This window comes from Talpa europaea (genome assembly GCF_964194135.1).
Source record: "Talpa europaea genome assembly, chromosome: 9".
Taxonomy (NCBI): Eukaryota; Metazoa; Chordata; class Mammalia; order Eulipotyphla; family Talpidae; genus Talpa; species Talpa europaea.
The window spans coordinates 95,270,610-95,295,187 of NC_140076.1; the positions used below are offsets into that span (position 1 = coordinate 95,270,610).

At 36.2% G+C, this 24,578-nt stretch overlaps 2 protein-coding genes across 2 annotated transcripts in view; one reads left to right on the top strand and one right to left on the bottom strand.

Moving 5' to 3' along the window:
• Positions 1–9,899: 9,899 nt before the first annotated feature.
• TMED5 (transmembrane p24 trafficking protein 5) lies at positions 9,900–23,037 on the bottom strand (the record flags this gene model as incomplete). Its single annotated transcript, XM_084242431.1, has 4 exons — positions 9,900–10,118; positions 11,807–11,990; positions 16,297–16,394; positions 22,849–23,037. The coding sequence occupies 4 exons, from the start codon at positions 23,035–23,037 to the stop codon at positions 9,900–9,902; spliced, it is 690 nt and encodes a 229-aa protein (XP_084098557.1).
• Positions 23,038–24,297: 1,260 nt separating this feature from the next.
• Positions 24,298–24,578, top strand: part of CCDC18 (coiled-coil domain containing 18) — a gene marked incomplete at its 3' end in the record, with an annotated part of 87,815 nt that continues 87,534 nt past the window's right edge. The window contains exon 1 of the mRNA XM_084243811.1: positions 24,298–24,483. The remainder of the gene's footprint in view (positions 24,484–24,578) is intronic.

Consider the following 24,578-nt stretch of genomic DNA (forward strand, 5'->3'; position numbering starts at 1 on the left):
CAACTGTTTTATTTTCTCTTTATGTAAAAGGTACCAGGGTTCACATAAAAGGATTTCCAATTTTTTCCTTTAAAAAACTTTGCCCTAGACTCCAAAAAATGTCAAAATGATATACCTTGCTCATTTTAATTCCATTTCTATTCAAAACAAATAAATTTTTATAAGTACCCTTATATAAATGATAAATATGTATTCTTAGGCCTTAGGTGATAAACTAGATCAGAATAAGAACTGAGAGAGTTAGTGTATAAATTCTAATGTAGAGAATATGAAGGTCAGATCCTGTTATTTTAATATAACAATATTTTGTTATTAATTGTTTAACAGAAATGTTCACTGGTGTATGAGTTGAAAGGTAACTTCTCACTCCCCCTTCCTTATTTTACAAGATATTTCCAGTATGCATGTGTGCTTTCTGTTGTGTATATATTTAGCAGGTTTATGTTATTAGTGTTGAGGGCAGACCTAATTCTGTTTTGAGCCACTGAATTGCCTTTCCACTAGGTACTAGTAACTTTTGGATGGAACATGAAAGCTGTTTCATAGTGTAGTTCTAGAGTTGTTTGGATGAGGATGTGATGACAAAGGAAGATGTCTGTGCAACTTTGAGAAACAGTAAAAAGTGTCCTGTTTGTGAGGGGATGTTTTCCTCTAATTTTTTTTAAAGATTTATTTCATTTATTTATGCATACAAGAGCTGGGGTGTAGGCCAGAAGTGCGAAGGGGGTGAGAGGATTCACCAGAAACAGATTGGGAAGCAGAAAAGACAGATCTACTGAAACACACTTGGGAGGGAGGGGAGCAGCAGGCGCGTCAGGAGAGGTCTGCTGCACCACCATGTGGGTAGGGTAGCTCCTTGGCTAGGGATCGAATTCATGTTGCAGTCGCAACTGATAGCTTCATAGTGCTGAGACTTAATCCCTTGTGCCACCAGGGAGGCCCCTGTTTTCCTCTTTAATCATGATTTGGTACCTCTAGGAACACACACTACCAAAAGTTTTGATTACTTCTAATTACTTCTATGGCAATTGAGTAGTCATGTTCTTTCTTGGGGGAATGGGGATGGCATGGGATAACCTTGACAGTTAAATGTACATGTGGATTTTATCTGATTATGATTCTTTGTACTAAATAACAGTTTAGGCATCTGATACAAATTTGGAAAGGGAAAAGGTATGAAAGCTAACTGGCTCTCTGAAATATAAGTAGGTGAGAGTAAGTAGAATGTTTATAATTTTTAACAGCATGATATCAAAATGTCTTGGAATAATAGCTAGATCAAAATATTGTGCTGCCTTTATAGTTACTATTGTAATTAACCAACTCATTTTTTTTTTCTCCCCTCCTCTTACTTCTACCCAACAAAATTTCTTTGTGCTAGCTAATTCCCCTTGCATTTTTTCTTTGTTGGAGATGATTACTGATGATTACTGAATGCTTAGTAATTGCTCCTTTTGGCAGCATCTTCAAGGACTATGTCTCATTTGAGAAAATTTTCCAGTGAATTTAAAGCATAAAGTAAAAATATATACCGTTCAAAGTAATTTGCCTAATTACTGTCCCTCATATTTACCAAAAGACACTCAATTCTGTTTTTGGTGTTTTTTTTTTTTTAAACCCTGCAATGTTGCTTTTTCTGTGGTGGTGGTGGTAGGGAATATAGTTCCCCAAAGAACACCAGTTAGTTGAGGGGGGAGGACAAAAACTTACATGATGGTTTGTGGCCCTACAATACTCAATTCTACCCAGTAATTTTTTATTCTTTAGTATTTAATTGCTCTTGATGAGTTTTCTTGAATACTGTAAGAGCAGCATTGAGTTCATGGAACATACACAAACTATTTGCAAGAGCCATGTTAGAAACTGGCAAAAAAATAGATATCTGATTTGGAGCACTTTGTTCAGTCTTGAAATCTTACTGGGAGAGAGGTGGTCTTTGTATGCCTACTGGCTTCCACTGACTTTTTGAGGATTTTATTTGTTTGATTATTGATGCTTATGTGTGTGACCTGGTCTTGTAGAATTAAATAAAACTAGTTTATATTTAGTTATTTAGTTCTTCCAAGGTTATTCAGCCTCTTCATTAATGTCAAGTACTGAAAAGAGAAAATAACTGACATTTGAATAAATACCTAGCCACTATTATAGTTGAGTAATTTTTTTCATATCAAACAAATTAAAAGTAACCACATCAAAAACAAATTTAAAAATTAAGTTTTTCAAATGTTCTATTTTTGGTGGAGAAACGTTTAAAATCAAATTCTTTTATGTATTCACAGATATTTGCTTATGTAATTGTAGATATTGTACTATTTACATGAGTAAATTAAGTTACTCTGTGAAGTTGTAAATTTGTTAATAGCATAATCCATTATTAATGTATACTTCATTATAATTAGTGTTATTTTGGCCAAAAATTGACATCTTACATATTTGTTATTAATACTATTTGTGGAATGTAAGCAGATATTTCCCACTCAGTGTTTGATGGTATGGTGGCAAGTATGTAAAATTTTTCTAAAGAATGTGGGGGTTTTCTTTACTACCTACTGTTAGTAAAGAAATGATTAGAGTAGGTTTAAGGTATTAGCTGAACCAAAAAAGTGTTGGTTTTGTTGAACCATGTAATGCCTATATTTGTAGTGGGGAAGCACTATGTTTTATTCAAAAGTTTATTCGAGGTAAAAGCACTTGGGAGTCTTTCCATGAGAATATTTGTGGGGCTTCCCAGGTGGATACTCTGCTGTCAATTCAAAAGTCTTTATGTGTACTCCAGTGGCATTGCAGCAAAAGCAGGTTGCAATAAGTCAAGCCTGGGAATAATTTTTTAAAAGAAATACTAAAAACTAATGTGCAAATAGTTTTAAAATAAGTGAGGAAAAGATCTCCCTATGAAGAATAATCAAAATACATCCAGAGTGGTGAGTAAATGGTTAGTTTTCTTGGCTAATGGCGGAAAGCAACATTATTTTGAGTAATTACTGAATAGACTTCTACAAAAGTACACTATATTTCCTTGGTATTGGGAATTAGGTTTAGAAAATGATAAGCATCTGCTATAATACAGTAATAGGGAAATTTAAAAATTATTTACAGAATATAGTCAAGTACTTAATTCTCTTCATAAGGAAACTGCCATAGTCCCCAGTTCTGGATTTTCTTGTACTAGAAATAATTCACATCTGCCATTAAAAGTACTTTTTCTCATCTAAACCTGGTTTGGAGAAAATTGTTAATCTGTATCCTAATGTATTCCTCTCTGGCTAACCCTGAATTGTATCTTAATTGGCAATAAAGTAATGAAGTGATTCTAAGGTAAAATTTAGAAGGAGCAATGGTAGGGAAAAACAGGTAGAAGAGACAAACAGGATATCTTTTATCAACTGTCACTTTATCCCAAAGTGAAAAAACTTTAAACTGTTGCTAGTGGGAAATACAGATAATGCAGACGATTTTTTAAGAGATTTATTTTTTTATTTATACAATAGCCGGGGTACAGGCCAGAGGCGCAGGAGGTTGAGAGGATTCACCAGAAGAGACTGAGTGGGGAGCAGAACAGGCAGACGGACTGAAAGCACTGCTGGGGGGGAGCAGCGTGCAAGACAAGAGAGGTCTGCCGTGCCATGTGAGAATTTCCCTGGCCGGCTGGGACTCGAACCTGCGCAGCAGAAGCTACGGTCAGCTTCACAGTGCTGTGCTCAACCTGCTGTGCCACTGGGAGGCCCAATGTAGACGATTTTTAAATCCCAGTTGTATAATCCAGAAATGGTATATTTTATAACTGGAAGGCTGTACATTTTTATTCACATCACCCATTTTGGCCACCCTCCCAGTATCTGACCCGCCTTCGTTTTAAATTTCTAGTTTGAGGGCCTCCCCGGTGGCGCAGCGGTTGAGCACTGGCTTGCGAAGCTGCCCGCAGCCTCTGCAGCACCGGTTGGATCCCCGGTTGCTCCCGGCCACCGGAGGAGGGTCCCTCATGGTGCGCAGACCTGTCCTGCCGCCCGCTGCTCCCCTCAGCAGTGTACTTCGGTCCTTCTGCCTGCTCTGCTCCCCGCTCTGGCTCTGGTGAATTCTCTCACCCTCCCGCGCTTCTGACTGTACCCAGTGCTTGTATAAATAAATAAATAAATCTTTAAAAAAAAAATTTCTAGTTTGAAATTTGCATATGTTCATAAGGAGTTGCCCCCAAAAAGTGTGGAGGTCTCATGTACATGTTTTCTCCCAGTAGTAATATTTTGCATATCAAGTCCAGAAAACTGATATTGATACAATCCAGTTTATTCAGATTTCGTGTTTTACAAGTACCCATTTGTATAGTTACATGTTATTTTATTGTGTAGGTTCATTTGCCCATTAGTTAAGACACAAGATTTACCCACAAGCCTGCCTTCATAGCCATATTCCCTTAATTCTTTCCATTCCTAACACCTGGCAATCACTAATTTGTTTTCTTTCTCTATAATTTTATTTCAAGAATATTGGTTAAAGGGGTTATAGTGTCTAGCTTTTCAAAAATTTTTGCCCATCAATCGCTAGTCCCTTGAGGTCCATTTAGATTATTCTATCAATAGTTTTCTTTTTACTGCTGCATAATATTCCATGGCATGAATGTACCAGTGTTTAACCATTCCTTTTAATAGAACATTGGGAGGTTTCCAGTTTCTAGCTATTACAAATGAAACTGGTTATACGTTTTTATTTTAACAATATATTCATTTACCAGGGATAAGATTCCAAGTGTAAAATCCTGGGTTGCATAGTAAGTACGTTTAGTTTTATAAGAAATTGCCAAAATATTTTCCATAGTGATTTTATTGTTCATATCACACAAAGTATGATCAGATTTCTCTTGCAGCTGTGCCATCATTTGGTGTATTTAGTTCTGTAACTTTTTTTTTAAAAGATTATTTATGCATACAAGAACTGGGGTACAGGCCAGAGGTGTGGGGGGTGAGAGGAATCACCAAGACAGTGGGGAATAGAACAGCAGATCGACTGAAATAACTGCTAAGGGGAGCAGCGGGTGAATCAGGAGAGGTCTGTTGTGCCACGTGGGTCAGCTCCCTGGCTGGGGATTGAACTCATGCTACATTGGCTGCGGACAGCTTCACAGGTTGTTTTTAACCCCTTGTGTCACAAGGGAGGCCTCTGGTTCTGTAACTTCTTAGTTTTAGCCTTTTTGGTAATCGTGTGGCTCTTTTCTTACGGTTTTTACTTGAATTTCCATAAGGGCTAATGATGTTGAACATCTTTTCGTGTGCTTGTCACCCACATATGTTTGGTGAAATGATTGTGGTGTTAGCATATATTTTCTAATTGAATTGTTTACCTGTTTAAAGAGATTTCAGAATTCATTATTCAAGTCCATCTTTGAATATGTGATTTACATATTTTTTCTTCCCATCTGTAGCTTATTTTTTTTCATCCTTTTTAAATAGGGTCTGTTGTAGAGAACATGTTTTTACTTTTGATAAAGTCCACTCTTACTAGTTTTTCCTTTCATGAGTCATGCATTGGGGTAAAGGCATGACAAAATCTTTGCCTAGCCCTAAGGCCTGAAGATTTTTTGCGTGAAAACTTTTACAGTTATGTTTTTATCATGTTTGTCCCAGTTGCTCCAGCACCATTTGTTTAAAAGACTGTTTCCAATTGAATTGCTTTTTTTTTTTTTTTAATAAATCTTTTTTTTTTTTTTTTAAGATTTATTTTTATTTATTTATACAAGCACTGGGCACAGTCAGAAGCGCGGGAGGGTGAGAGAATTCACAGAGCCAGAGCGGGGAGCAGGGCAGGCAGAAGGACCGAAGTACACTGCTGAGGGGAGCAGCGGGCGGCAGGAGAGGTCTGCGCGCCATGTGGGACCCTCCTCCGGTGGCCGGGGAGCAGCCGGGGATCAAACCGACGCTGCCAAGGCCGCGGGCAGCTTCGCAACCCAGCGCTCAACCGCTGAGCCACCGGGGAGGCCCTGAATTGCTTTTGATCTTTGTCTGAAGTCAGTTGGACTTGTGTTGGTTTATTTCTAGAATTTCTGATCTATTGATCTGTGTCATCCCTCCACCAATACCATAGTCTTGATTACTGTAGTATATAGTAAGTCTTTAACTTTATTTTTCAGAATTGCCTTACCAATTTTTTTTTTAACATTTTTTGAGGACAGTTTTATTAGGGAAAGAAGAGTTGCCTGCCTGCTAGTCACAGCACAGGTGGGCAGGAGAGTTCTTACATCCTTAGCCTTTCCATTTTAGAGTAAACTTGTCTCTGTCTCCTAAAAAACTTTGCTGGATTTTGATAAAATTATATTAAATTTATAGATTATTGGGGAAGAATTGATCGTCCCAATCCAAAAATATGTTTCTTTTATTTGGTCTTTGATTCTTTCACTTCTTTGAAATTAGCAGCATACAGATCCTGTACATGCTTTGGTAGCTTTATATTTGTCATTTGAAAATTAAGTTTTCAGTGAAAAAGAACTTTATAATGTGTCTTTTGAGGTCCTGGTCTCTTTCAGCTAGGCATGATATTAATAGTACTAATCCTTTTAGAGTTGAATTAAGGATAGAAAGGCTAATTGGTCTATCCTCCCTTTTGATACTGGATGTAGAGTCAGAAACATCTTACTGCCACTTAAAATATTCCAGGATTGGGGGGCAGTCTCTTTACATATAAGGGAGTTCACTTCAATGTTGGGTAACTGATTTTCATTGTTCACTTTGCTATTGACTCAAAGGTCATTAAAAAGCCTTCAGTCATTGAAAAGCCTTCAGTTTTCCCCGTGCTCTGCCTTTTGATTCCACATGTAGGGGTCCAAAATCCTGGTTAATGTGCCTTTTCATCCATAATTTTTTCTTGGTCTGGATTCCTTATTCTGTGCCTTTTCCCCAGACATACATTAAGTATAATATGGCTCCGGTTTCTAATGGCACAAGCCTTCCGGAAGCCCAGAAATCTGAAAGTGATAGGGATACAGAAACACAAAAGTACCTAAGAGTAATCCTACCAGTTTGTGGGTAAGAGTGGCTTGTCTAGATGGTATGAAGGAAATGACCAATAATACATCAACCTCCACCAAACACTGGTACTCATAGGCTATTTTAAGATCACCCAGGTAGCAAATCGGCCAGGGATACATAACGGACACCAGAATCACAAATTGTGTTGGAGCCATATTCTATAACTAAATCAGGCGTAGAGAAGTAGGACAAGCTCCTTGTGTTTATTTTCAGAACTGATGATCTTTGTGTCTGTATTTTGATCACCATTAAAGTACAATGCATGTTTAGGCAATGTGAATACACAAACAAATGCAAGGCACATTGTAAGTGCAGAGAAGTATGGAATTTCAGATGGGAACATACACTTGGCTAAAGAACAATGAAGTCTTTAAGGATCAGTAAATTTTTGATTGTAATCTTTATTATATATACTAAGCTCAGTATTCATTACTCATTTAATATGGCTGTCCACAGTATAAAAGCAGTTTGAGCGACAGTATGTTACACTTCAGATAAAAAAACCATTACATGCTAAATCAATTTGTTTTAAGCTTTCAGATAAAGAATTTTTGTTTGGGTAGGCATACAATTATACAAATTATAGGTATTCAATTTTTGTCAACTTTACAACATAATGACAATGCTTAGGGATAGATAACAAAATTACAGGTAAATTTGTAATTCAGTGCTTTTTAACAACTTATTACCCACCATGTCTTGATAGTAACATGAATAACAACATTGATGATATAATTGCAAATCAGAGTAAAACTCTAGGCCTTAAATTACAGTACTATAAGTTTATATAATTAAAAATCAGCCAAATCAGCTGTTAAGTGACAGTTTACTCAAGTTTTATAATTTTAAGTTTGAAATTGAATACTGACATTTAAAAAAAAAGACAGGTAAACATGCCTTTAGAAATATTACAGAATATTAAATATTAACAAATTTTACTTTTTTGGTTAATACAGGTAACACCTGCTTTTTAAATAATCTCACTTTGTGGCTATAAAAATAAAATTGTCCTTAATACTCCTAAATTCTTTTTCCAAATAAGGTCATTATATAAGAAGTTACTGCATCGTAGGTTTTAAATCAGTGGCACAAATTATGTATGTAAATACAAAAAATTCAGTGTGAGGAAAGGAATCCGAGTACAGTACAAATAACCAGCCGTACATAAGAGGTAGAATTCTTAATCACAGTTTTATAGAAAAGGTGCAGTAGTTTATATCTGTAATCTTATTACTTATGTACTATGAGTTTGCTTCTCTTTGAGTTTAACACAAGAGGGGATAGGGAGTAAGAGGAATAGGCAGTGATCTTATTGACCTTTTGTTTGTATGCGCTACAGGGGCTACTCCTAGACATGGAAATCGTTTTCTTGGCCAATTAAGGTACTTGATTATAAATGGCATTTATTTCATTTTTAAAGGTTTCAGAGTAGTTTTGATTATACTGTTCTTCTCCAACAGGCATAAGGAGAAATCTTTTTTTTTTTTTTTTACCATTTTGAGTATAAATGAAACCATTCTCTCTGGATTAGTGCTTAGTAGTAATACCAGTAATAACTAACCTAAGAGAGCTTCTATACTCAAATGTGTAAGTTGATTGTTTATAACTCACCTGTTACAAATGGTGTAACTTAAAAATTCTATTTTTGATATAACTAAATTACTAGTACTTGAATCAAGAATCCAACGACTGCAATAAATTACAGACTTAATTATTAAGTGTTCATAACTTGGAATTCAGTGGGTGATTTTCAGTCTTTACTTGAATGCCAATAAATGAAGTCATCAGAAAGGTCATTTTAAGAACTTACGATAAGATTGTAATAGTTGGTGCTTAACCTTAGAATAGGTCTTATGATGTACCTGAATATATATAAAAGATAATTGAAAACAATTGTAAAAAATAAAAACCACAACTTTAATTGGAAATTACCTCATGGTTTATATTAGGATTGGGTTATCAATGATAAGCCAAACATATTTTAGACATGTAGTTTAAGTGAACTATATTTTAATCAGATATTTCCGAGTTGACCTAAATTCTTTTTCACTGATTTTTATATTGAGAAAAGGAGATATTTATGTTAAGTCTAGATCTTTTAGCAATATTTCCTTCACAACTCCTGGTAATAATGTATTATCCTAAATTTTCCTTATATTTAAGTTTAACACATTACACTTCAGTTGAGAATTAGAATGTTATCGCTACAGAGATTGAGCAATCTTTACCCATTTTTCCAAATTTTAAGAAGTATGACTTTGCATTTTTAAGAATTATCAAAATGTCAGTTCTTGGGGATGTAGGCTAAAAATATATAAAACTAATACTTTTTGCTAGTATTTTATGTTGAAACATTTGTTTATAAAATCTCACTAATCTATTTTTCATAGCTATGCTCCTAATGTTAGAGGTGCAAGTGTAAAAAGAGAAAAGTTCAGTCTTTGTCTGCTAAAGATACATATAAAACCCATAGTTAGGTAATTCTCAGATAATTTCTAATTTAATATATTGAAAACTTGTACAATTAATTTGTAATACTGCATTTATAAAGAAACTTCTAGGAAAGACAATCTTAAAGAACGTAGTTTGCTGTTGCATTAGGCCCATGGCACTTGCAAATTATTTTTCAAACTTAGGAAAGTGTGGTTATTAATAAGGATACATTCAATGTGTGTATACTTTGCAAAATATTTGTTATACTCTTAAGTACAAATGGAGCAACAAGAGTATTTGCACAGACAAAAGTAAAGATTTTTCTTTCACATTAAAATTAAAATTGTTTTAAACAGTAATGCCTGAAAACATTTTGGAAAAGATTAATGGTCTTGTCTGTAACAGCTTATTGCATTTTTTTGTCTCTCAACTTTAATACTCTAGTTTGGAGATTTAAGTTCTACTTTTCCTCTTATCTTCAAATAGACTCTTCAGCATATAAACCTGAATAGCGGACACCAACACCATGACCACTAAATTAACCATAGACCAGAAATTGACTCTATCAAAGTTGCTTTCTTGTATGTTCCGATCACGAGCTTCAAATGCTCTAAGCAAAGTTTGGATATGACCACTTTTGCTTAGTCTGGACTTGATACTGCTGATGGAATCCTGGAGGTAGATAAAAAAATTTTACTGTAAAAGAATGTTTAGCAACTTTAAAAATGTGCTTCACAGTATACTGATAATCATTTTAATTTTATATCTAAGTGCAATTTTCATAAGGGAAAAGTACTACTACTTGGATTACCTAAATATTTTCTGTAAGGTGATATAATAGTTCTGATATATTTAAATTTATAAGTAGGTTCCTTAACAAAGGAGCAAAGCTATGTGATTTGAAAATAATGAAAATATATTTTAGTCTGGCATAATTTAGTATCTAGCAAAACAACCTGTATTTTTATCTCAAAATAGTAAAATTACAAAGTATTTCAATTTTAGATAGCCATACTGTTTTTAATACAAACCTGTTGCAAGATCACAAGTTTACTCATTAATAGCATTCTAAATTGCTTATCTTCTGTAAAAACTATACTATAAAGTTCCGGTGAGAAGTGACTTGTAAGCTATTTTATGTGAAGTTGAGATTTGAAATCTCAGAGTGCTAATGCTTAAAGTAAAACACTAGAAACATTTACCTGTTTAAAATCCTCATTTTAGCAAAAAAAATATTCAAAATTTCACACTGTTCTGATAAACTTACAAAACTATGAAGTAGTTATTTATCATATGGGTATATTTGTAAAGCAATGGTAACTTAGTAATGCAAATATTTTCAACAAAAATGTGGGATTCAGATTCCCATATAAAAACTAAAGACCATGCACATTTCTTTTTAAATTTGTAAGGATGATAGCTAATAAAAATTATTCAAGTTTGCTGTTGTGATACTAATTTGGAGGGGTATTTAGCCATATTTAAATGGTCATAACAAATTGAATCTTGAGAATGCAGTGAAGTACTAATAAGATTTATAACTGCTGATATGATTCAAATTTAAGCTAATCTATGTCTCCTGTAATTTGATAGTTGCTTTCCTAAGAAACCTCATGATCAAAATAGCACATTATTACCAAAAAGTCCAACTTGTAAGAATACTAGAAGCTATAAAAATTTCATATGTACAATAACCATGTTACTTCTCCTGCCAGTAATCAATATAGATTATTTACAAATATCACTGAGTAAATTCTGTCATCTGATTACATCTAATTGTGGCTGAACAGAATCAGCTTCCTCTCCATTCTGGCAGTACTATATACTATTCGCAAAGAGATTCCAATCACTCATATTTCTTTATAATGTTTATGATAATTCAGGCAAGTTTAAGCAGCAAAGCTGTATTTAAAGAGATTTTATACTTGACTATAGTGCTAGTTTCTGGTAACAAGAAGTCTGGTCTGTGTAATGTAAACAATGCTCCAAATTAAGAACTATCAAACTTCGTAAGTATGCTATGGGAAAAATGTACGTCATAAGTGTTTATAAATAACTTAGTTTTTTTCCCCTATGTCCAAGTATACTAGAATTCAAATACATCTTCTGCTTGTAAACATTCTAAGGGAATTCTATAGTTAAGTGAGAGTCTATCTTCCAAGCCTAGTTCTTCCTCTTTCTTTGTGACTGAAACATTACCTTACCTCCCTAAATACAATGTCCTCATTGGAAAGACGAAGATTATAATTCTGAGTTATATAAGGATTAGATGAGATAATGCACATAAAATGCTCATAGCTTAGAGCCTATGATACAATAAGGCTTCTTGATGTTAGGTTTTATTAAAAAACCATACTGACCAGGATGTCTTCCAGTTTCATCTCCAACATATCTGTGCCAGTAATATATTTCTTCCAATCCTCTTGGTCTTGCCCCTGTTCTCCCATATTATCCAGGATTAATTCAAAGAAAATCACCTTCTCAGAAATGGTGCTGAATGTATTATCAAAACAGAACATGTAATCACCAACTTCAGTCTCTATCCTGTATTTAAAAAAGTACAAATCTTTAGTTTTCTATATTATTATTTGGGATAAAAAGAAAAACTATTGATAAATAACATGGCTTATAATAACTGAACAGCTTACTGATATGACAGTTACTTAATATTTATTGAAAGATAATTTACAATTTCTTGGGGAAACAGCAACCTGGAAACATAATCAAGTACTTAAAACTTAGGTGTAATTGGCATTTACTCAGCAAATTATGGTAAATCTCATTTTTGTAAAAGGATACAATTAAAAACTGACACCTCACAATTAAGATTAATACTTCTACAGTATTAAAATGTAAATCATTTCATATGCAAATATGACTACAAACATCCCTTCAATTGAGGCTAGTCTGTAAAGTGAATTTTGATTTTTAAAAGCGGTAATGGATATTCCTAAATGCTTCTTCCAGGCCTCCTACCAATTAAGTACCTCTACAATGTAGGTTAGGATAAGGCCAGTGGCCAACTAGAGCTTGATCTCAGTGGCATTTCTGTACTGACTAAATTCCACTCACACAAAATATACTGATGATCTCATTTTTATATTGAGGATACTGGATTTGGGCAGAGCTAATTTAGCAAAGTAATTTTCTGATGATTTTTTGATGGAAACTAGTTTTTGTTGACTATTCATGGAAGGTTGGTCTGAATGGTTTTAAAATTTTCTTATCTGTAGTATACTGAATCACTTAAATTTTGAAGAAGGTTGTATTTTCTATAGCTCTCTGAATATAACATTTGATATATGTGATTTTCATCTTTATAACCAATCAACATCTTTTTTCCCTGTATTTCTGGCTTATTTTTTATAAATCCAATCATACTGCTGAGTAGTTAACATACATACTTTAAATCCAGCCAACACTTGTGTAACTTCGTAACTTACACAGTTTTCTCATATTTTCTCTTTTAATCCTTACTCATCATATTTGGAAGGAGATATAATTGACCTTCTCAAGGTAAGTAAAATTTTCCATATACATAGTTGCCCATGCTTATATAGTTTAATATAGGGATAGACAAAGCTTGGTTTTCTGACTGTCAAGTAAACTGATGTTTCTACAATACTGTACAGCTTGGCTGCATTCTTCTCAACCTCCTCAACATGACACGCTTTTTGTCTTTTGAGATTTTATTTAACCTTCAGAAGGAGCCTGAAGCAAATGCTGCTGAATATGGTGGAGAAAATTTTTAAAGAAGAAAAAACAGAAAAATGTCATTATTATGTAATATGACCTAGATTGGGGCACTTCCTAAGAAAAACTTTCCACTATATTCTGATTAATGTCATCACAACATGACTATGCTGAAGGACAGCATTTAGTTGAATTATGCATTCTCAGAGGGAGAGGAAGAGATTGCCATTAAAGGGTTGAAAATTACTCAAGAGGAGCAAAAAAAATTAGGACTACAACAGTTTGTGGCCCTCCAAAGATCAATCCTACCTGACAAAATCTTTATGATTTAATATTTAATTTCAGTCTTTGGGCTTTCCTGGGTTATATCACAAACAGCATGAATTGTCTGTACTTTGGAAGAGACACAAAATGTATGTAAGAACAGTGCTACCAAGTTATAGGAAATTGAAAAGCTATGATGAGAAGACTTTGTATTGATCAACTGCTTGATCTAAAAATAGTATAACAAAAAGTGGCCTGCGAGTGCCTATTCATGCCTCCAGGCTCTCCTGGTAGATATCTCCTGTATTTCATCCTCAATGCTTTTTGGAGCCTTAAATAAAGCTATTATTTAATTCTACAAAGGTTATTCAACATCATTAATTATGCCAAATGCTGATGAAAAGGCCAACAATAGACTCATAGCTAAAGTTATTTTTCCATTTCAAGCAAAAAAAGATTAACTAAAAGTACTTTTAAGAAATTAACTTCTCAGGAAAATGTTTTAAATGATTTAAAACTTAACTACATTGCTATTAATACGTAGTTTTATATAGTGCTAATTTTGCATGTGACCGACACTATAATATATAAGTAAATTAAATACAGTTAAATTTAATGTTACTAGCTTTATTTAACTTTCAACTTTTAATTTTATCTTACTCTGCTTTATTTAACCATTCTTAAGTGCACCAGATAGAAAGGGTAATAAGCTTTTGTACATACTCTTCATGTATGAAGAAGATGTAAACAGTTTAAAAATGAATATGTACCCTATCTGTGGTATTAAAATTTCATGGGATTATGATTAAAGCAAAAAAATCTAAAAAGGTTATACTGGAACAGGGGCAAATATGAATACAGTTTAAGCACTGAGTCAGATGTATGATGAGCTCCGCTATGTATATAAAAAACAAAGATGCTTTCTATTTTGTAGTTATTCCTGTATTGATGCCTCTAAATTTGTGTGGAATGGGATTTTCTTACTACAAATGGGACAAAATACCATCCAAATAAAAATGTGAGTAAAATACTCCTTTCAACTAGAAATAGAGCTAGTGAATAATTCAAGATGTATAGGTTCTGGTGAATTATGGTAGTACTTCATTTAGTTATCTTGAAAAAGTTACATATGACTTCTCATTCCAGACAGTGTTATTATGTATTACGATGTTTAAGGCTCCATTTTTACTAAACCTGATTTCTGGAGGAACAGATAAAATTTCTGTTTAAATCTAATTTTGAAAAAGTGAGTCTGTAAATCTGGCATAGTGATTAGGAACAAGTTGAACTGCCTAGTTTTAAATCCTGACTTTACTGCTCATTACCTGCATATCCTTTAGCAACTTAACTGTCCTATGGCTCACATTCCTCTTAGGTAAAATGATAATATCATGTATTTCACAAGATTGTAGTGAAGACTTAAAAAACTAATGCATGTAAAGTGCTTAGAACAGTGGCCTGGCACATCAAAAGAACTCAATAAATGTGAACTCTTATAAAATTAAATTTTCTCCCAATGCTTAATGAGGTAATTCTATGTAAGAAAGAAGATACCCTTTTCCTAACAGTTATTTTTAACTTATCTCTAAATGAAAGCAAGAAAATTGGAGAGAAGTGAAAATTGAAAAAGTCTACACATTTTCTATAATCTGAAATTTAAAGATGAACTAAAAATGTAGTTCTTACTCTATATATCAAAGAGAAAGTATAGCTAATTCCAAGCATATTAATCTAACTGACTTTTAAATTGACTATATCTCTTATTCATAGTTTATGCGTTTTTTCCCCCGAACTCTACATAGGTAAAATGCTATTTTAAAAAGAACACTGAAAGGGATATCTTAAAAAATTATTGTTGAGATACTTTCCCCCCCTCATTCATATATATACTAAGTTATTTACTGAGTATCAATGACAGGTACTTTGGTTAACAAAGACCAATAATTACAATAACAGCTAGTACTTACATAGTGCTATGTGCCAGGGATGTTCTAAGCAGCACATGGTAGAAAGCAAGAATTTTGGTCCATACTGCCTCCTCCTCTTAATAAAATGTGTATCCCTGCAGACTTATTTAACTTCTCTGAGTCTCCTTGTCTGTAAAGATTCCTTGTCTGTAAAATGGGAATTGGGGAATCAAAGAATCTATCTTACAGTGGGCTGGAATGATTAATTTAGAAACAAAGCCTAGTTTATGGCAAATATGTGACGCTATGCATTTGCTCTTCTTCCTATAAACTTAGTTTAGTTTTAACACAATAATGATACCAAGTACTGTAGTAAAATAATTAAATGGAATGATGAAACAAACACCAGTGAGATATGGAAAAGGGACATGAGATGTAGTAAGAGACTATAGGGCCTTTCTCAAACTCTAGACTTGAGAGTATTTCCTTTCTGTGTGCTTTCCTAAGATTGGATCTTTTACTTTCAGGTCTTCTAATTATCTAAGAGTAAATTGTCTGAGTAAAAAATTGGACAAAACAATTTACATACACACAGATACATTGTTATTTTAAGAAACAAAACAATGGGCAAAGATGATACAGTCAGCAGTTTAAGAAACTGGAACACTAGCTTACAGTTAAATGGAAAGCCTGTGCCAGCCAGAAAGGCAAGTTTGAAATGCCCTAATAATGTGAACACAATGCCGAGGGAACACTTACTTCTTTAAAGCAATGAAAAATTTTAACTAGCATCAAAAACAAAATATCTGAACAACAAAAAAAAAAGTTAATGGTAGGTAGTTTAAGATAGACTCCTATCAAGGACTGGTTAAAAAGTTCATACACAATCTTTAATAATGATATCAGTATCAAATGTACTAAATTTCCTTCCCTGCAGATAGCCTATTGGCATTCAGCTCAAGGAACTCAACTAAGAGATTACTTACGTATGAACGCCATCTGATTTTCTTTGTTCAAAAACTAAGGTTCTTCCTTCTGGAGAGGCAAGATGGAAATCAATATCTAATCCTGCTCCATCTAAAACCTATAGAAAAGCACAGAAAAGAACACATAACAAATTCTGAAAATTAAAAATTACTTGAAACATATGAAAACTTTTTTTTTTTAACTGAGAAGGGTAAGAAAATCAACAGACTCATACTCAAGCTAGAAATGAGCAGAAAGATCATCTAGTTAAATTCCATTCATTTCTGGAATTTCCAACTCCTGATGCTATCACATAAATTTAGGCATTATAGGTAATTACTGCAATAATCTTCCTAAAACTGTTGTCATTGAGAAGCTCTGTAAAGTAGAAGTAAAGAAGGAGTTCAAATGGAGGATCTTTTCACCTCTTCAATAAAGTAAGAATAATTAACTACTTCCTAACCTGGAACTCAAGGCCTCCATGCTCTTAACTCCAACTGATTTCTTCAATGCATTCACCCCTTAGTCCTCAATGTGAACCATGTGTTCCAAGTAGGCTGTTTCCTTACTGGTCAGTGAACATGACCTATTCTTTTACAGTTTCAAGATGTCATGATGATGATGATAATGGTAGCAGTTTACAATTAGAGTTATGCCACACATTGTTTAAGTGCTTTATGTACATTAATTTATTCCTCAAAACAACTCTAAAAGAAAGGTCTTACCAATTCTCATTTTTGTTAAAATGGAAGACACTGGCACAGAGAAGTAATTTTCTAAGAAGCTACAATAAGTATAAGGGCCATGGTCAATATGTGAACTCAGCAATCTGCCTCCAATGGCTACTCATTTTCCCTATATAACACTCCATTTTATTTTCCTTGGTGGTTTTAATGGAATGATATAATCTTACTAATCAACAGAACTAGTTTCAAATGGTTAGCTATATACATATATGTTTTTTCTTCTTTAAATCCCAATGAAATGAACAAAACATATGCAAATAATCCATAACAACACTGGAAATCTAAGAAGATTTAACAGACTCGAGTAAAAAATTTCTGGAAGATAGTCAACTGAACAAAAACATTTAGCGACCACGACTTGATCTCAAACTTTCTCAATTAAGCAATTAGATTTTTAAATTTTGGATTTTTGTTATTTAATACCTAAATGTATGGGGGTTCAATGCCCCCATAATGACAGGGGATGAGGTTTTGAGGCTGCAAAATGCAGAGCACAAACTGAGACTTATACTTAAAAGTAGGACTTTTGAATGGTCACATCTTCAATGAACTTTAAAAAAAAAAAAGCGCACTGGCATATAGAGACCACAAAAGAGCTTGTTGATCTTTGCCACAAGTCATATAGATTAAAATAATACAAAGCTCAGCAAATAATCTACAGTATTACATATCAAGCAAATTTACAGTTCAAAATTTCACTACCATGTACAAAGATCTGAGTTGAGAAATTAATATGTACAGAATGCCTGTGAATTAGTAAGTGCAAAACCTCCCCCAAAGAAAAAACATCAGGCCTAGATGGTTTCAATAGTAAGTCTTACCAAACATACAGACAAAACAATACCAATTCTTAATTATCTCTTCCAGAAAATGGAACTAGAGCGAACACTTCCCAACTCATTCTATGAGGACATTACCCTAATACCATAAAACAAATGAAGACAATTACAAAAAAAAAGAAAGTCACAGATCATTAATTTTTCATGAACATAAATACAAAAATTCTCCAAAAAATCCAGCAATGTATAAAAAAAATCTCATGATCACTCATATACATTCAAAAATCAATTAATATCCATCACATCAATAGGCTAAAGAAAAATCAATGGTATGCTTAATAAGATGCAGAAAATCATTTGGTAAAATTCAATACACATACAACAAACAGACCAAACTACCAATACAGAGGAATGCTCCCCAATTGATAAGAAACAGCTACAAAAAAACCATTAGCTAACATCATACTAAAATGGCAAGAAACTAGATGCTTTTCCCTAATAATCAGGAATGAAACAACATCCTCACTCACAACTCCTATTCAACATTATACTGGAAGCACCAGAAAATGCAAGAAGACAGGCAAGAAAAAGGTGTACATATTGGGAAGGAAGAATTAAAACTTTTTATTCACAGATAATTGTGTGGAAATTCCAAAAGATAAGGCAAAACAAAAACATAAACTATTTTGTGGTAACAGCCAAGTCTTAGGATATAATGCTAATACAGAAAAGTCATGCTAACCACAAAAAGTGATGGAAAGAAAGAAAAGATAATCTAAATATATGGAGAGATATTTTATGTTCATGGAAAGGAAGTCTCAAATTGTTAAGATGCCAATTATTCCCAATTTGTCCCTAAGATTCAACAGAATACCAATGAGAATTCCAGCAAGTTCCTTTTTGGATTTCAACAAACTAATTCTAAAATTTACACGGAAAGGTGTAAGATTACTCAACACAATAATGAAAAAGAACAACAAAGTCAGAGGGTGGTCACCACCAAGTTCAAGACTTTACAAAGTCAGTAATCAAGACAGTGTTGTATTGGCAAAAGAGCAAATAGTTCAATGGACCATAATAGAAAGCCCAGAAATAGACTCACACAAATACATCAACTGATCTTTCACAAAAGATGGAGAAAGTCTTTTTATACAAATGGTTCTGGAACTGGACATACACAATCAAAAAAATGTCAACCCAGGGTACAGGCAGGCCTTAACTTTTCACAAACATTAACTCTAAATGTAAAATGTTACAGACTAAAGTTTCTAGAAGGCAACCAAAGAGAAAACCCAGGTGACTACTGGCCTGGTGATGAGTTTATAGATAGGTAACCTGAAGCAACCTCTGTAGAGGAAAAAATTTGAATGAAATGGATTTAATGAAAAATTTAATGAAAAGGATTTCATTAAAATTGAAAAACATCTGTTTTTTGCAAAAAACAGCTAAGAAAATAAACAGGCAGGGCCTCCCTGGAGGCCTAGGGGTTAAGTCTCAGCACTAACACCACTGTGGCCTGAGTTCAACCCTTGGCCAGACAGTAGCCTACCTATCACTCCTGTCTAGCCCACTGCTTCCCTTAGCAGTGTATTTCAGTAGATCTGCCTGTTCTGCTCCCCACTTGGTCTCTGGTGAATCCTCTCAGGCTTATACCCCAGTACTTCTACTAAGTATTTTTTATTTTTAAAGCAGATAAAAGCAGACTGGGAGAAAATATTTGCAAAACTAATATTACAAAGGATTTGTAACTAAAATACACAACTCTTTCAACTCAAGAAGAAAACAAACATCCCATTTTAAAAATGGGCAAAAAACCTGGATACCTCATAAAGACACAGATGTCAAATAAATATGAAAAGATGTTCACCATTTGAATTACAAATTAATACAATAATGATATTACCGGGCCTCCTTACCGGGCGCAAAGGGTTAAGATGCAACCTATGAAGCTATCCGCAGCCACTGCAGCCATGAGTTCGAACCCCCAGGCAGCCAGGAAGCAACCCACATGGCGCAGCAGACCTCTCCTGTCCCGCCTACTGCTCCCCTCAGCAGTCTATTTTAGTTGATCTGCCTGTTCTGCTCCCCACTCTGTCTCTGGTGAATCCTCTGAACCTCTGGCCTGTACCCCAGTTCTTGTATGCATAAATAAATAATTTTTTTAAAAAAAATTATTAAAAAAAAAAGATATTACCTATTAGAATGGCAAAAATCTCCAAACTGGGACAACCAAATGCTGGTAAGAATATGAAATAGGAACTTGAATTCATTGTTACTGGAATTCAAAATACAGCCATTTTGGAAACCAGTTTGTCATTTTCCACAAAAGTAACAGTCTTATAAGACAGTGTAAAGTCCCTAGGTATCTGCTCAGTTGAACTGAAAACATTCTTACACAAACACCTGCACATATGTTACTCATAATTAGGAAAACTTGGAAGCCCTCCAGGTATTTTTCAATAAGTAAACAGATAAACTTCAGTTAGTCCATATAATGGAGTATTATTTAGCCATGAGTTACCAAGTCATATAAAGATAAGGAAGAATCTTAAAGCACTGTTAACTGAAAAGAAGCCAGTGTTAACTGAAAGAAGCCAGTGTGAAATGGTTACATACTTTATGATTCCAACCATATGACATTCTGTAAAAAGCAAAATATGGACACAATTAAAATAACTGGTTGCAAGGAGTTTGGTGTAGGGATGAAGGGAGGGGAGGGTCAGGGAGAGAAGAACAGATCTAACATGGAATTTTAAATTGGTGAAACTCTTGTATGATCTTGTAATGATGTATATGATATGTAAGTAACAATTTTGCATTTATTAAAACACATAAATTATACAAGACAAATAATGAACCTTATTGTGTTCTGAATTTTAGTTAATAATGTATCAAAGTTGGTTCAATAATTCCAACAATGTAACACACTAATGCAAGATGTAAGAGAGGGACCTGTGTATAGGTGTAATGGGGCATGTGAGAACTTTTTAGTACGAGTTCAATTATTCTACAAATCTACATCTCTTCCAAAAATAAAGTTTATTAATTAAAAAAAAAAAAAAAGGAAAGAGGGTCTCCCTGGTGGCGCAAGGGGTTAAATCCCAGCACTATAAAGTGATCACAGCAGGAGTCCCATCCCTGGCCAGAGAGCTAACCCACATGGCACAGCAGACCTCTCCTGCTATGCCCACTGCGCCCCTCATCAGTGTATGTCAGTCAATCTGCATGTTCTGCTCCCCACTCTGGTGAATCCTCTCACCTCTCTGTCACTCTGGCCTATACCCCAGAGGTCTTCTACACAAAAATAATGAATTATTTTTTAAAAAACAGAGTGATCAGCAGTGAAAACAGATTTCCTTCCTAATTCCTGTGTTAATAATGGTGCATTTCTGAATTAATACAAATTATTTTCTTACCTAGACTATTTCACTAATCCTCTAGTTGGTTTTCTTGCCTGTAATTTTGCCCTCCTTAAATCCAACTTCCAAACTTGTTATATCCATCCGGTGACCTAACTGAAAAACATTTTTCACTATTTTACCACATTACTTAAATGGTCCTTGTATAAAATAAGAACAAAGCACAAATGGCTAAGCTTCATTATCCATGATTTTACCTCCTAATCATTGGAGCCAAACTCTTCTCCTTATTCCCACCCTAGACTTACAGTCTAATAAAAATTCTGTGCTAGTAGTGTCCTCGCCATACTGCCCACTAGCAAAACACATTATACATTTTTGGAACTTTGTATTCATTTTATTCCTCTTTCTGAAATGCCCCTCCTTCATGGTATTCCTGTATCACTTAAGCATCTTTCTAGATTCAAATTTTCTCCAGGAATCCTCTTCTGAAACCCCAGAAAAGTGGTCCTTTAGAGCACTTAATCATACTTTATTGAAATTACCTACTTAGAAGCCAGTACCCCTTAAATATAAGGGTCTTTGAAAACTAGGAATCTTTACGTTTATGTGATCTTCTCCCCCTCTGGAATTATTAGCTCATGGCATTTGTGCTAACTGATCTGTGCTTTTGAACTGGATTAGAAATCAAAAAATGTTGAGTTCTAAACTCAATTTTGTTCATTAACTGTGACTTTAGATAATTCGGTGTAAACTCTTACCTTTTGCATCCACAAATAATCAAATTCTGTAAGTTTCTTCTGATGAGTATTGTACAGAAACTTTTAATTTTGCCCTCTATGTGACAGTATCTGTTATTGAAAAAGATTCTATACATCAACTTTTAAAAAATTAAATTCTGATTAACTTGTAAAAAAATTAAAAGATGAACCGCATCAATGCATCTGTTATTTATTATTATCGTTATTATTATTGCAGCGCTACCAGGAAACAGATGTGTGGAACCAATGAGACTTCTAAATGACCCTCCACCAGAATGACTAGACAAATTAAGGCACCTCCTATATTAACATGATGCAGATCCTAAAGAAAACCGATAAGGGAGAAATGCTTAAAATGCACAAAGTTATAAAGTTTTAGCATGCAATTATATATTTACTTAAAAATGATCTATAACTTAGAAAAAAAAAAGTACCATTTCGACCTATACCCAAACCGGATCATTTAGTCACACTGGTCACAACCCAAAGATCCTTAACTGAAGTTATGACAATGAAGATTGATCAGAATTGGGTGCAGGAGGTGGGGGGGCGGAATTTAGACAAGTGTCATCATCTCGTCCAATGAAGGAGGAGAACGTGTACGAGTCCGTATTGTGAAATTCTCAGCCTGGGAGCGTCCGCTGGGCAGAAAAGAGATGGGCGAACTATGACACAGAGGAAAACCACCGACATCACGAAAGCTGGCCTGCTTCCGACCCGAGGAAAGGGGAAGCCAGCGGGCAGTCCCGGGGGACCCGCCTCGGCGCTGGGTCCCCCTGGCAACGCGGGCGCCGCTCGCGCGCCTGCGCGGAACTGGCCGGGTCCCCCCGCGGCCCCCGCCGTCCGCGGTAAGTTCCTACGAGAGCGAGGGCGACGCCGCGGTGCAGCTGCGCTGCGGGCAGGGGCTGACTCACCCGCCACGCTCACCTGGTACTCGATCTCCAGCGAGGCCTTCAGGGGCATGGGCTGGTAGAAACACTCCTTCTGGCCGGCCGGAAGCGTGAACGTGAAGTCGCTGTCCAAGGAGGGCGTGAAGCCGGCCGCCCCCAGCAGCAGCCCCGGGGACAGCGCGGCCAGGAGGAGCACCGGGAAGGGCCGCCCGAGCCTGACGCCCATCCCTGCCGAGGAGGTTTCGCGTCGAAGGAGGCGTGGGTTAGAGGCTCCCAGGCTCCGCTTTGCTCCTCTTCGCTCCTCGTGGTTGGCAGGGAGACCGGGAGTCTGAGGAGACTACCTGAGGCGGCCGCTGGCTCTGCCGCGAAAGGCCGGCCCCCAAAGGGTAGGCACCGAGGGCGGGGCCAGTCGCCTCTTTCCGCATCTTCCTAGGTCTGCGCCGTTTCAGGTCCGGCAGGGCCCGCCTCCCACACTGACGGCCGCGCGTTCCCTTGGCTTGTCCCACACCAATGGGCGTCGTGGCGGTGGTTATGGGAAATGTAGTTCCGGGTGAGCGGGCTCGGACGCGCTCAGACTACGATTCCCGACAGGCCCCGCGACTCTGGCGTCGCCACACGCCGAGCTTGCGCGCGGGGCGGGGCCACGGCAGCGGAGGCTCCTCCTTAACGGCTCCCGCGGCCGTTCGAACTCCGCGTCGGGGTTCTGCGGACCGCCGCGTGGTGTGTCTGGTGCTTCCACGCCCGAGGCCCGCCACGGTGTCCGAGGCTTCCGAGCGCAGACGAGAGCGCGGCCTGCGCCGCCGGCGGGTGGGTCTTCCACCCCAGCACGGCCTGGGTGGGGAGCGACTGCCTCTTGGACGGTAAAAACGGGCCAGCCTGGAGTTTGGTTCCGTTGGGGCGGACGCGCTGCCCGCGTCGTCTCCTCGCGCGCGCTGCTCTGCAGCTTGTGTGTTAGGTGGAGAGAGATCAGAAAGGAAGATGGCATGTTTTCCTCAGCTTCTCGCAGATGACTTAGGAACGGTTCTGTCAAATTGAGCTTTCTCAGGAGAAAGCTACGCTCTCTTTGCCAAATGAGGACGCTCTCCTTCGACAGCCCATCCCGTTGCATGCCCGGGGGTACAAGGAACGCCTGTTTTTCGACGTGATGGGTGTGTCTGTGAACTCCTGAGGGCGCGTTAATAGGTCCAAAGATGACGTTATCAGGGCCTGTGGGTTGCATGGCGGGCTTGCTCCCCTGTGCGCGGGCCGTGTGTAACCACTGCAGGTTGAAGGGAGGAGGAATATTTGACTTTAAATGAGCCACTAGGAAATGAAAATATTGGGGTTTCGAACATATGCATGGATACTTCGGAAGTGAGAGCATTAAATTACAGCAAAATACTCAGGAGGTGTTGGATAAAAAGCATAATTCAGTTGAAGCATAACATTGGATAGCATTTTAGAATTTGCCCGATTTTTCTTTTTCTTTTTTTTTTTTCCCCCTTCACCACAGTGTAGGGAGCTGGAGATGTTGAAGAGATAAAGCAGAATGGGGACTTGATCCATTGCCTTCTGTCGGCGTGTTCTTACACAGAAGCAAATTTGTGAAACAAAAGGGGGGAAAAAGGATAAAAACAGTTTCTCTACTAAGCACGCACAGCGTCTCATTTAATTTCCAAACACAGTTTCTTTTGTTAAGGTGAGAGTTTTAAATCTTCTTAACATCTGAAAGATTTTGAGTGAGGTATAAAAATCTTACCGCTTTTAGCTGAATGAAAGAAAGGAAGG